The sequence below is a fragment of the Oryctolagus cuniculus genome, chromosome 3 (assembly GCF_964237555.1).
Source record: "Oryctolagus cuniculus chromosome 3, mOryCun1.1, whole genome shotgun sequence".
Classification (NCBI taxonomy): Eukaryota; Metazoa; Chordata; class Mammalia; order Lagomorpha; family Leporidae; genus Oryctolagus; species Oryctolagus cuniculus.
In genome coordinates this window covers 42,514,681-42,528,530 of record NC_091434.1, presented here as the reverse complement: position 1 = coordinate 42,528,530, position 13,850 = coordinate 42,514,681, and the positions used below count along the sequence as shown (strand labels likewise).

The window sequence follows — 13,850 nt, the reverse complement described above, 5'->3', positions numbered from 1 at the left end:
GATTATAATAGACTTTTAAGGTTACAACTGAAAAAAAAAAAAAAGACTTGGCCATAGAGTTTTTAAGAGAAACTGATTCAAGAACTTACTTGCCTCCTGTGAACACTAAACAGACTTCTAACTATCCAGTGTTAAGCAGGAAACACATGTATATCCCCTACCTTGGGAGTTTAAATTTTCTTTTTTTTTTTTTTCTTTTTTTTTTTTTTTTGACAGGCAGAGTGGACAGTGAGAGAGAGAGACAGAGAGAAAGGTCTTCCTTTGCCGTTGGTTCACCCTCCAATGGCCGCCGCGGCCGGCGCACCGCGCTGATCCGATGGCAGGAGCCAGGAGCCAGGTGCTTTTCCTGGTTTCCCATGGGGTGCAGGGCCCAAGCACCTGGGCCATCCTCCACTGCACTCCCTGGCCACAGCAGAGAGCTGGCCTGGAAGAGGGGCAACCGGGACAGAATCCGGCGCCCCGACCGGGACTAGAACCCGGTGTGCCGGCGCCGCTAGGCGGAGGATTAGCCTAGTGAGCCGCGGCGCCGGCCTAAATTTTCTTTTAAACCACAGATAAGCCACCACACTTACTAATTACTATGTTGTAGCTTTCAGTTATAGGAATTCAATTAACAGTTTCCTCTCTGGACACTTGGAGATTATTTGTAACTTTATTTTACTCAATAGGACACAGTGCCCAGAATGCATGATTTTGGGATGCTTAGATTTATTTTTTCAACTGGATCTGTATTGCTAGAGATAATATAACAGCTCTAGCAGATATAACATTGTCTCTTTGTCCACTGTTTACAGCTTGTAGAACTTACCTATTTGCTAAATTAAAAAATTAGTCTTCAAAAGATTCTTAATTCTAAAAACAAAGAGTTCAATGGATGCACTCATTTATTCTCGACTGTGTTTAAGAGACAAACTCTAATATTATTTCATTTAGAGGATGAAATGAATATAAGTGAACAGAGTGCTTTATTTTTAATCTTGAGAAGTGAAAGGATACCCACTGGGAAAAGAGACACATCAACTTTTTATACTCAATTCACTTCATTCTCCAGAATCTAAGTTTTCCTGTTCTATTGTGTGTTCCAAATACTTTATTTTTCTCCTTATCACTTATTTTATAACGCATGATATACTCGTTACATTTATTATCTGTTTCTTGCTGCTATAATGTAATTAACAGTCACGAGGGCAGTTTTCGCCTCCCTTTATCATCAGCAAGCACTGAAGGCAGTGAGCTTTCATAGCAGATGCGCGATGAATATATTTTGAACGAAAACATAAACCAATAAAGTTATTTCTCTAGGAGTGACCCGCTCACGGTATGTCGAACATCAGGCTGAGGGCTGGAGAGTACAGCATGAAAAAAATAGCCTAGAAAATAGTTTATAATGTTGGCATTATAAAGCTCAAGTAGAAGCAAGAGCTTTGTTCCTTGTTTAAGGTTAGAGCCCCAATTGGCTTAAACAACAGAGCGCCGCACATTCCGCTGGCGATCACTTTCCAAGCGTAGGGAAGTACCGAGGTAGGGTGTCCTTGGGGCGAGAAGGGTCTTCCGCTCAGTAAAACGTGCCCTCATTGCCGCCTCCCCTCGAGAAGCGACCGCTAACCCTAGCCTCTACTCTGCAAACCGGGACCGCGGGATGAGGGCGGGCTAACCGTCGCAGTCACGGCCTCGTAGCTCCTTCCCCTGCGAGGCCAGCAAGCGGAGGCGCTGGGGGAAAAGGCCGCGGCAACGTCCTCGGGTTCTCTCGGGTCATCGTGAACCTGGCCAGTGACACGAGGATCCACTCCCTCCCCACCAAAGTGCGGGAGGGAAAAGAAAGCCAACCAGCGAGAAATTTTGCCCTGCAAACCCGCCAGCAGCAGTGGCGGGAACCCTCAACGGCACCGAGCCCGCCGTCCGCCGCGTGCGCAGCCGGCCGCGGCCCTTGCGTGGCGCGCCCCGATTGGCTGCCGGCGGGGCGCGGGGCGGGGCGAGGCAGCACGTTGCCCGGGTGCCTCGGGCCTGAGCGGCCCCGCCGCCCGTGTCCGGCCCCGTCCGGTCCCGCCCGGCCGAGCCCGGCCCCGCCCGGCTCTGACTGGCTCGGGCGTGCGCCCCGTGCTGGCTGGTCCTAGAGTGTCCAGGTCCGACGTGGGCCACAAGCGTTCTCCCCCGCCCTCCGGCCTCCCCCGGCCTCTCAGTCCCTTTGGTCCCCGCTGGCCACCCGAGGTGTCGAGGCGTCGACTGCCCCGACAACTGGTCGTGGGCAGCTGCATGGAGTCGGGCAGGAGCGAGCGTCAAAGACGCGGCCGAACCTAATTTCGGCGGGAAAGCGGTTTCCCTGCCTGGACGCCGCCGGCTGCACGGCGCCCAGCCATCCGCGGTGTCCCGAAGCCTCCCGGCCGTTTGCGGGGTTCCCTCAGGCCGCCTACGGCTAGTCCAGGCCAGGTGGCCGGTGGGCACCTTCTCGACCGCACAACGCAATACGACGGGGCGGTCGGACACCACGGCCACGTTTCTTCCCGACAAAATAGCGAGTGTTTGGGGTTGGAACTCTCGCCCTTCTAGTCCCTGAGGAAACGGGGTTCACGTTGCTCCTCCTCCCCGCCACCCCAGGGCTCGGGGCCCTGATCGCCATACTCACCGCCCCGCACTCGGTCTCCATCTTCTCCGTTCTTCAAAGCCGGGGAAGGGGGGAGGGGAGCGGGGGGGGGGTGAAGGAACAGAACTCTAAAGTTTGAAAGCACTTTCCCACCCAGGAAGCAACACCACGTTTCACGATTGGAACTGTCTTCCCCCTGGCGGAGGCGGCAGCTGTGGCAGAAACGGGGCGCAGGCTCGGACCCGGGGCCTGAACTTGTCACCTGGGGGGCGGGGAGGGTCAGGAGGCGTCGCCGCGGTACCGCAGTGCGGGCGGGCGCCGCAAGCCGCGGTGGGGCGCGGGCGGGCGGGTTTCGGCTGTGTGTGCTGTCGCCCAGCCTGGACGTCTCCGGCAGAGCGCGCAGCAAGTCCAGGCGGGCGTGCGGTGTGCGGATCGCGGGCTCTGCTGTGGGACCGCTCTCGCCTGCTCTCAGATGGCTGGCGAGGACAGCGCCAACGATCATGCAAAACTCCATGCACCGCACGCCTTTCCTTCTCTTCCACTTTGGGACTGGTGAGTTTCCAGAGTTTGAAGTGACCTCGAAGCTTTACTAAGGTGCAAGAAGCTTGTTGAAGGGGCGCTCCCGAAGACCTGTGCAAGGCGAGGAAGGCTGTTTCTAGACTCAAACTTTGACCCCTGAGGCCTGACGAGCCAAACTCGGGGGCTCCCGAGGAGTCGCGGACGCCGCGCTGCACCTGTTGTAGCTGTCACTCATTCCCGCGGGGCAGGCGGGTAGGGTGGCGCGGGCGGCTTCGTCAGGATCCGCTGAGCAGCCCCACTGCGCTCGGGCGCCTCCCCAGCCCGCACCCTGAGCCGCTCCCGCAGGCTCCGACTCAGCTGAGCGCCGCCTGGGGAGCCAGTCCGGGACACAGCTATAGGCGCGGGAGGAGGCGAAGGTCGTGCTACCAGGATGGAGTGCTGCCCTGGCCTCCAGCGGCCTTGAGATCTCCTTGGAAGGAAGATGGCCTTGTAAAGAGTATTTCTAAAAGGTAATCGTTATGAATTTCATCTATATAAATATATGTAATAATGGTTATTATCGCAACTGTCATTTATCCTGTTCCAGTTCTCATATCCTTGAGACATCAGGCACAATGGTTTATGACCAATATCACATAATCATTATCATAATCAATAATAATCAATATCAATGTCATAATATTATATAATCAATATCACATCCTCACACAACATTTTAGACAGATCCCCTTATTAAAAAAATCACGGGTAAAAATATTAAATGGCAAGAAATATAGGATTAGGTTTTATACTAAATTTTCCAGGACTTCCATAACAAAATGCCACAAACTCCGTAGCTCAAAAGATCAAAATGTATTTCTCTTCTCTTCTCTTCTCTTCTCTTCTCTTCTCTTCTCTTCTCTTCTCTTCTCTTCTCTTCTCTTCTCTTCTCTTCTCTTCTCTTCTCTTCTCTTCTCTTCTCTTCTCTTCTCTTCTCTTCTCTTCTCTTCTCTTCTCTTCTCTTCTCTTCTCTTCTCTTCTCTTCTCCTCTCCTCTCCTCTCCTCTCTTCTCTTCTCTATTTGAAAGTCAGTTACACAGAGAGAGGAGAGGCAGAGTGAGAGAGGTCTTCCATCTGATGGTTCACTCCCCAATTGGTCGCAATGGCCGGAGCTGTGCCGATCCGAAGCCAGGAGCCAGCAGCTGCTTCCAGGACTCCCACGCGGGTGCAGGAGTCCAGGACTTGGGTCATCTTCTACTGCTTTTCCAGGCCACATCAGAGAGCTGGATTGGAAGTGGAGCAGCCGGGACTCAAACCGATGCCCACATGGGATGCTGGTGCTTCAGGCCCAGGCATTAACCTGCTGCGCCACAGCGTCGACCCCAAAATGTATTTCTGTATGATGCTGGAGGCTGGAAGTCCAAAATCCTGGTGTCGACAAGGTTGGGATCCTCTGAAGCATCTTTCCTTGCTTACAGGGACTGGCTTCTCTCTGTGTGTTCACAGAGTCTTCCCTCTGGTGTGTGTCTGTGTCAGATACTCTTGTTATAGTATTACAGGTCATTAAACAGAGGTTTGGAGGCTAATTTGGTCAAGGTCTAAAGGTACAGTAGATTTAACCCTGATCTCTAACCATCGTTTTTTGTCTTATCCATTTTGCCATTTAATTTTTAAAGAATCTACAGCAACATTTGTTAACATTTACATCATTAATAACTTTTGTACTCTCTATTGTTAAAGTTTGGCTTTGGGTTATTTTACTCCCAAAGTAAAGGTTTAAAAAATAATCAGAGTGACTTTATTGATTTTTAATTTGTTCAAAGGTTAGCTCTTCATATTATTTGCCAAAACATAATGGGATAGGTAGTCTTTGTTCATTTTAGATGGAGCATCCTAAAAGTCATTATACATTTCTGCATGCAATTTAAGTTCATTTATTCAGGTTTTAGTTTCTGTGGAAACACTATAAGTCCATTCATATTAAAAATCACGTTCTAGATCATAATAAAGCATAAATAAATACATAAAGTACTTCTGTTCAATACCATTGTAACTGGAATTTGTACATTTTGTTTGCTAACAGTAATGATGGATTTGAGTAGTTATTACTATACTCTTTTTTGCTGAAGTTTTTCCAACCAGGATTATTTATTTATGATGGCTGCATTGTCTACAGCATATTTATTCAACACAATTTTTGTTCAGTCTGATTCACCTTAGCAAAATTTAGGAAATGTCAGCTGTATTCCAAGGCCTGGGTTGGATGCTAGGGAGTATATTTTATTTACAGTATGATAATTCACTGTTCTGTTTCTAACTCTTTTCATTCTTATACCAAAAGAAAATTTTGATTTTAAAGCCTGTATAAATCAGTGTACAATTATATAATTCAGTTCAACTCAATTGACTATAAATATTCCTATTATATGCTGCATGCTGCTATGGGAGATAAGAAGACAAGAATGCATTTCTTATTCTCAGGTATTTTAATTCTGGAAGGGGAGAAAAATTACTTAAAGTAGTAATTATATCTACATGTGCTTCTACTAAGTAAAAATATATGCAGAATATGCTAAATGGTACATGAACTATAAGCAAAGGTCTGTGGAAGCACAGAGATTAGCATCATGGAGCTCAGATGCTGATCTGGGCAGAAAAATGGGAGCGGAACGATGTTGAGCTCCTATTATGTGCTGAATATTGAGCTAGACGTTTTTCCAGAAAATGTTTTAGACATCTTCTTATTTATTTGTTTACTTATGTGTTTATTTATTTAGAAAGGCAGAGAGGAGAGAAAGAGAGAAAGAAAAAGAAAGAGAGAGAGGGACACACACACATATGAGAAGAGTATCTCTCATCTTCTGGTTCATTCCCCAAATGTCCACAAGAGCCCAGGCTGGGTCAAGTGGAAGCCAGGATCCAGGAACTCAATCTGAATCTCCCCATGAATAGCAGGGACCCAACTACCTGAGGGATCACTGACTGCTTCCCAGGCTATACATTAGCAAGAGACTGGAATTAGGACAGAGATGACATTCCAACCCATGCCCTCCAATATGAGTTGTGGATATCCTAAGCAGCATCTTGATTGCTGAGTCAAATGCTCACCCTGACACATTTAAAAAAAATCTCTCATCAGAAATCAGAAACTTAAGAGAGGTAAAAATGATCCTGTTTTTAAAAAAGAGATTTATTTATTTATTTTGAAAGAGTTATAGAGACAAAGGGAAACACCCCCCACCCCCCACCCCCAACACACACACACAGAGTAAGAGGGAGAGGGGGAGAGAGAGAGCGAGCGAGAGAGAGGGAGAATATTTTTGATCTGCTGGTTCACTACCCATATGACTGCAAAGCCAGGAGCTAGGAACTTCATCCAGGTCTCCCATATGGGTGACAGGGCCATCTTCTGCTGCTTTTCCCAGGTCATTAGCAGAGAGCTGGATTGGAAGTAGAGAAGCTGGTACAGGAACCAGAGTGACCATATGGGATGACAGTGTTGCAGGTGGTGACTTTACCGACTGTAATGCCACAATGCTGGCCCTGGGTAACAGTGACTCTTATAGTTACATTGCTAGTAAATGGATGTTGTTTTCAAAACTTAATTCTATTTGACTTCATTGCCTATGCTCAGGGCACTCTGCCATGTTATTTATACCATAGCAATAAGTAGTTAGAATTGTATTCTGGAGACCTTTGCAAATAGGGGGCCGTTGAGGATTACTGAACCAGGAAGTTCTATAGTCCAAGCCAAAATTTAGGAAAATATTTTCAGATCAGAGAAAAGTTTTTGAGGGACAGAGACGGGAAAAATGATTTAATTAAAAGAAGGAAATGGATCAAGTGAAAATGAGCTTTGTTCAGGTAACAGGAGTGAGAATGAAATACTGATAATGAATTAAGGAGTTACCAGTGAGGAGGGAGACTTTGGGGCATGGGTGATTGTGGAGATGGGCTGTTGAGGATCATCCAAAACTCTATTTTGTTTCCAGTGGGTATGTTGATTTTTAATTTTAACTATTTTCTCCCATTGATTTTCACATCAGTAGTTTATAAGAATGCAGATTTCTTCTCATCCTTCTTATTCTGTGAAGCTTGTAATCTGGTGAAGGGGAAATCTAAAAATCACTTCAGTTGCTTCCATAGCTTGATCATGTGAATAATTATGAAATGAACATGGGAGTTTGAATACCTCTTCAATATATTGATTTCAGTTCCTTTATATATATTCCCAGATATGGGATTACTGGATCATAGGGTAATTTTAATTTTAGGCTTTTGAGGAAACTCCAATCTGTTTTCCAAAATGGCTGTCTGCTTTGGTGAGAACTACTAAACTCAGCGGACATGTAATTCCCAAAGTCATGAGTTAATGTTACAGGGATGATGGATCCATTTAATCCAAATATGGCTCTTAGGAAGTAGGCTTAATATGAGATCTTTGGGTCACTGGAACATGACCAAGTGGAAGGTAACTTTTGGGAGAGGATTGGTTATAAAAACTGAGTAATGGCTCACCATGTAATCCGTCCTCCATGTGTGTTTCATCATCAGGTGGTAAATCAGTGAAGCACTTTATTTGGATTGTGAACCTCCCAAACTGTTAGCCAATGTAAACTTCCCTTCTTAAGTAGCCTGTGTTAGATATTTCATGATAGTGATGAAAGAATAACTAATATATTCTATCAATTTATATACCCACAAATAGTGTACTAGGGTTCCATTTTCTCCATATCCTCACCAGCACTTGTTATCTTTTTGATAATAGTTAATTCTAACACATGTGAAGTGATATTTTCTTGTGGTTTTAATTTTTCATTTCTGCAGTGATTAGAAGTTGAGCATTATTTTCATGAATCTGTTAGCCATGCATAAGCCATCTTTTGAGAAAGGTCTGTTCAGGTCCTTTGCCCAGGTCCTTTGCCCATTTTTTAAATTGAGAGATTTGTTTTCTTTTTTTTTTTTAAGATTTATTTATTTATTTGAAAGTCAGAGTAATACAGAGAGAGAAGGAGAGGCAGAGAGAGGTCTTCCATCTGCTGTTCACTCCCCAGTTGGCAGCAATGGCTGGAGCTGCGCTGATGAAGTCAGGAGCCAGGAGCTTCTTCTAGGTCTCCCACATGGGTGCAGGGGCCCAAGGACTTTGGCCATCTTCCACTGCTTTCCTAGGCCACGTCCAAGAGCTGGATTGGAAGTGGAGCAGCCGGGACTTGAACCAGCGCCCACATGGAATGCTGGCCCTGCAGGTGGTGCCCTCACCTGCTATGCCACAGCACTGCCTGGGGAGATTTGTTTTCTTGCTATTGAGTTATCTGAGTCCCTTATATTTTTATATTAATCCCTTATCAGATGCATGCTTTGCAAGTTTTTCCCCCAGTCTGTGGGTTGTCCCTTCAGCCTGTAAATTGTTTCCTCTGTTGCACTTAGTCTTTTAGTTCTATAAAATACTATTTGTCTATTTTTGCTTTTGTTGCTTGTGCTTTGGGGTCATAACCAAGAAATTGTTGCCCAAGCCAATGTCATGGAGAGCCTGTCTGTGTTTTCTTCTGGTAATTTTGTAGTTTCAGTTATCACTTTTAAATCTTTATCATAAATTGATTTTTGTATGTGGCACAAGAAAAGGATCAAATTCATTCTTTAGTTTTCCCAGCATCATTTATTAAAGAGTCTGTCCTTTTTCTACTGTGCATACTTGGCATCTTTGCTGAAAATTAATTGAACATAAAATGTGTAGGCTTATTCCTGGGCTTTCTATCCTGTTCCATTGGTCAATACATCTATGTTTTATGCCAGCACTGTTTTGGCTGTATAGTTTTGTGCTATATTTTGAAACCAGTGTGATGCCTCTAGCTTTGTTCTTTTTGCTCAAGATCACTTTTGACTATTCAGCTAATTTTAGTTCCATATGCATGTTAGGATTATTTTTTCTATTTCTGTGAAAAATGTTATTAGAATTTTGATAGTGGTCATATTAGGCAATCTAGGTCATTTTGGGCAATCTGGATATTTTAACAATATTAATTCTAATTAATGAACAGACTATTTTTTAATCTATTTGTGTCATCTTCAGTTTTTTCATTAGTGTCTTACAGTATTTAGTATATGGATCTCTCGCATCTTGGTTAAATTTATTCCTAAATATTTTAGGTTTTTGATGCTATTATACATGGTATTGCTTTATTAATTTCTTTTTTGGTAGTTAATTGTTAATATATAGAAACAATATTATTCTGTATATTGATTTTATATTTAGCAACTTTATTTTTTTTAAAGATTTATTTTATTTAGTTGAAAGGCAGAGTTACAGAGAGAGGTAGAGACAGAGAGAGAGGTCTTCCATCTGCTGGTTCACTCCCCAGATGGCTGCAATGCCCAGAGCTGCATCAATCCGAAGCCAGGAGCCACTAGCTTCATCCTGGTCTCCCACATGGGTGCAAGGTCCCAAGGACTTGGGCCATCTTCTACTGCTATCCCATGTGATAGCAGAGAGCTGGATCAGAAGAGGAGCAGCCAGGACTAGAACTGGCGCCAATATGGGATGCCAGAACTTAAGGCCAAGGCTTTAACCCACTGTGCCACAGCGGCAGCCCCTGGCAACTTTATTGATTCTTGATTTACTAACTTACCAACATAATTTGAAAGCTAATACAAGGGTTCAGCATCCCTGTATATAATCTGAAAATCACAAATAAAAAATACTCCAAAATCTGAAACTTTTTGAACAGTGACATGATGCAACAAGTGAAAAATATCACTCCTGACCTCATATGGCAGGTCATAGTCAAGACTTAGCTCTCCGGCTGGTGCCATGTCTCAATAGGCTAATCCTCTGCCTGCGGCACCGGCACCCCGGGTTCTAGTCCCAGTCAGGGTTCCTGATTCTGTCCCTGTTGCTCCTCTTCCAGTCCAGCTCTCTGCTGTGGCCTGGGAGTGCAGTGGAGGATGGCCCAAGTCCTTGGGCCCTGCACCTGCATGGGAGACCAGGAGAAGCACCTGGCTCCTGGCTTTGGATAAGCGTGGTGCACCGGTCACAGCGCCAGCCGCAGTGGCCATTGGGGGTGAACCAACGGAAAAGGAAGACCTTTCTCTCTGTCTCTCTCACTGTCCACTCTGCCTGGCAAAAAAAAAAAAAAAAAAAAAAAAAGACTTAGGCACTCTAATAATATTGTATGAGTTTACTCTCCATCTATGTATGGAGTATTTATGAAAGATAAATGAATTTTCATGTTTAAACTTTGGTCCGATCCTCAAAATATCTCATTATATATTTTAAAATATTCACAAATCTGAAAAAGAATCAGTAAACATTTCTGTTCCCAAGCAGTTCTGAATAAGGGATATTCTAATTGTATGTGTTTTCAGATGTGTTTTTTAAGGGAAAAGACCTTATGTTTGAAAACTTCTTACCTCCATAATCTTTTTTTTCTCTATAATCTTTTGGATTGTACATTGTTAAATATTTACTTAGGGGGAAATAAGACTAATACATATCAAATATAAGAGACATACGCTAAGATTTCAGTGCAAGAATGATTGCTCAGAACATATTGCTCACTTGTAGACTCAGTCCTTTAGTGTGCATCAAACTATTCCTTACTATTCTGACTTCTTGACTACTGACTTTGCTGTTTTTTTAAATCATGTTCTGTTCTTATCTCATCATAAGATTTGATGCAGGTATTTTCACAACTACTGTTAGGACATCTCTTAATTCATATTTCTCATAACCTTAGGCATTTTGCAATACTTTCTATCTCTAGTGTTCTATACATGACATTTCATATACCTGTGTCTAAACATGTGTTGAATTGCCATTTTATCAGTCTCCTCCAGTAACTGCATTGTTCTTGGAGAGTGGATAACCGTTGTCTTGGTATACTCAGAGCTTTTGTGTCTAAGTCATAATGTACCATTGTGCAAATTATAATTGCTTGGAAGGAGCCTGTTATCTAACCCTTGCTCCTCCACTCACAGAATCATGTGGCTGCCAGGTTCTGTCCGTTCAAAGAGAGCGCTATTTTCAAGTTCATAAAAAGGTATTAAATGGGCTAGTGGCAACCCTGTGTAGTTCTTGTGTCATAAAATGGTATCAATAATGGTTTATGTTCATTATATTTAAAAAAAGTTTTTTTTTTTTTTTTAACAGGCAGAGTGGATAGTGAGAGAGAGGCAGAGAGAAAGGTCTTCCTTTTTGCCGTTGGTTCACCCTCCAATGGCTGCCACGGCTGGTGCGCTGCGGCCGGCGCACCACGTTGATTCGAAGGCAGGAGCCAGGTGCTTCTCCTGGTCTCCCATGGGGTGCAGGGCCCAAGCACTTGGGCCATCCTCCACTGCCTTCCCGGGCCACAGCAGAGAGCTGGCCTGGAAGAGGGGCAACCAGGACAGAATCCAGAGCCCCGACTGGGCCTAGAACCCGGTGTGCCAGCGCCGCTAGGTGGAGGATTAGCCTAGTGAGCCGCAGCGCCGGCCTGTTCATTATATTTTACTATCAGATTTTTAAACATCAGTAACTGCTTGACACTTGGATAAACTTTCATCTTGATGAGTGTCCAACTTAAGTTCCAGGGAACCAGACTCCAAGACTGAAGGAGTTTCTCCCTGGAATCTGAGTTTGGGAACATCACTTGAGGGGGGTGAGGAAAGGAGGCCTGAACAGAATTGAATTGTAATGTGGCTACGGCATAGACCTCAGCCAAACCTGACATAGCCTTAATAGTTGTCCCTGGGGGCCAGGTATCTTGGTGTTTGTAACACTGCTATCGTTCCCCTACATCTACAGGCTGAATGCAGGCCTTTCCAAGGGAAGAGACTTGACCTTGGATTAGATGATACTCTTTAGCTAATTTCTAGAAAGGAACTCAGATGACAGTATCGAACACTTTCAGCATCTGGTGGAACAAGGACTCAGTACTGAATGAGGGCACTGGGTGGCACACTCTGGGTGGAGTATATGCTAAAATGATTTCAATACCATTGAATGTCTTTTTTATCTTTTTTGCAATGAGATTAAGTAGATCACTACTGCTTGCTTTTGGTAAAAAAAAAATGATAGAATGGAATAACTCCAGGAAAGATTCAATCTATTTTTTTTTCTGTAGACAGGAAACCTCGGAGATTACAGGTGTAGTGAATACCAGGAGTATGGATCTGGTAACCTAAGATTGTAACACTGAAAGTCCAGATAGTCCATTGTATTTAATGACTGCAGGCTTGAAAATATCTTTCCACGATTTTGTCCTTCATTGGTTCCATGCTCAAGAAAATACATATATTGGTTGTTGTTATGGAAATGTAATTAAAAACAAAATCCTGTCCTAATAGAGAAAACCTCTCTGCAAAAGCACTAGAGACAGAAAACAATTTTATTGTTGAATATTCTTTGGATTAGAATGTGATGTGCATCACAGAAGATCCACTAAGAGATTGTAAAGACAAAAAGGAATCTTACCCTCTTTTCTTTTTTTTTTTTTTTTTTGCCAGGCAGAGTTAGACAGTGAGAGAGAGAGAGAGAGTTATAGACAGTGAGAGAGAGAGAGAGAGAGAGAGAGAGAGAAAGGTCTTCCTTCCATTGGTTCACTCCCCTAATGGCTGCTACGGCTGGCGCTGCGACAATCTGAAGCCAGGAGCCGGGTACTTCCTCCTGGTCTCCCATGTGGGTGCAGGGACCCAAGCACTTGGGCCATCCTCCACTGCCTTCCCAGGACACAGCAGAGAGCTGGACTGGAAGAGGAGCAACCAGGACTAGTATCCGGCGCCCCAACCGGGACTAGAACCCAGGGTGCCGGCACCTCAGGCGGAGGATTAGCCAAGTGAGCCACGGCGCCAGCCTCTTACCCTCTTTTTAAAAAGCTTTATTTTATATTTACTTGAAAGGCAGAGTTACAGAGAAAAGAGGAGAGAGAGAGAAAGAGAGAGAGAGATAGAGAGAGAGGTCTTCTATCCGCTGGCTCATTCCCCAATTGGCAGCAATGACAGGGCTAGGCAAGGCCCTGGCCTTCTCCCAGGTGTCCCATGTGGGTGCAGGGACCAAACACTTGGGCCATCTTCTACTGCTTTTCTAGGTGCTTTGGCAGGGAGCTGGATACAAACTGGAGCAGCGGGATCTCGAACTGGTGCCCATTTGAGATTCTGGCACACAGGTGGAGGCTTAACTTACTATGCCACAATGCTGGCCCTCTTATCTTCTTTTATAGACAAGCACTTATAACCTATCATATCACACATAGTCCATACTAACTTTAACTGGTAATTAAAGTGATTGTCTTTGTCAGCTTATTGGTTTTATCCAGAGGAAAAGCAAACTTCTTTGCTTTAGGACAGGAGGTGTTTTGTAAATTGGAACAAGGTGCCTACCAAAATTATGCTCGTATTTTTCCACTGAAACTGGGAGATAAGGGAGCTATTTTCTGTGGTATTTGCATTTCAAAAAGATAGCTCCCAGATTCTTAAGGAAATATTCTTAGTTGTGAGACTGGGAAGAACCTTATGTAGCCTTCATAAAGATTTATATATAATTGGAAAGGAGAAGGAAGTTTTGAAAGAAAAGCAAGATGGAGAACTACCTTTCCTTATTTTCAAAACTAAGAGAATTAAAGCCTTTTAATTTTAGCTTGTATTTGCTCTTGAGTTGTATATCTGGACTTATTTAATGTTGGGTCATTTTGAAGCACTGACAAATTTTAGAAGCAACCAAAATTCAAAACCATAATTCAAGCATATAAGTAGTAATCACTTGTTGATAAGCCAGGGCAATGCCAAGTTTTAAAAGGTAG

General features: G+C 44.1%; 1 protein-coding gene across 6 annotated transcripts in view; it reads right to left on the bottom strand.

Annotated features, from left to right (window-relative positions):
- Positions 1-10,218, bottom strand: part of BOLL (boule homolog, RNA binding protein) — a 109,133-nt gene extending 98,915 nt beyond the window's left edge. For all 6 annotated transcript variants that reach the window (XR_011387176.1, XR_007920612.2, XM_070070441.1 and 3 more), the window contains exon 1: positions 2,624-10,218. Coding sequence is in view for 4 of the 6 variants with exons in the window: in XM_070070441.1 (XP_069926542.1) it covers positions 2,624-2,644 (21 nt within the window). In the remaining 2 variants the exon portion in view is untranslated. The remainder of the gene's footprint in view (positions 1-2,623) is intronic.
- Positions 10,219-13,850: the final 3,632 nt, after the last annotated feature.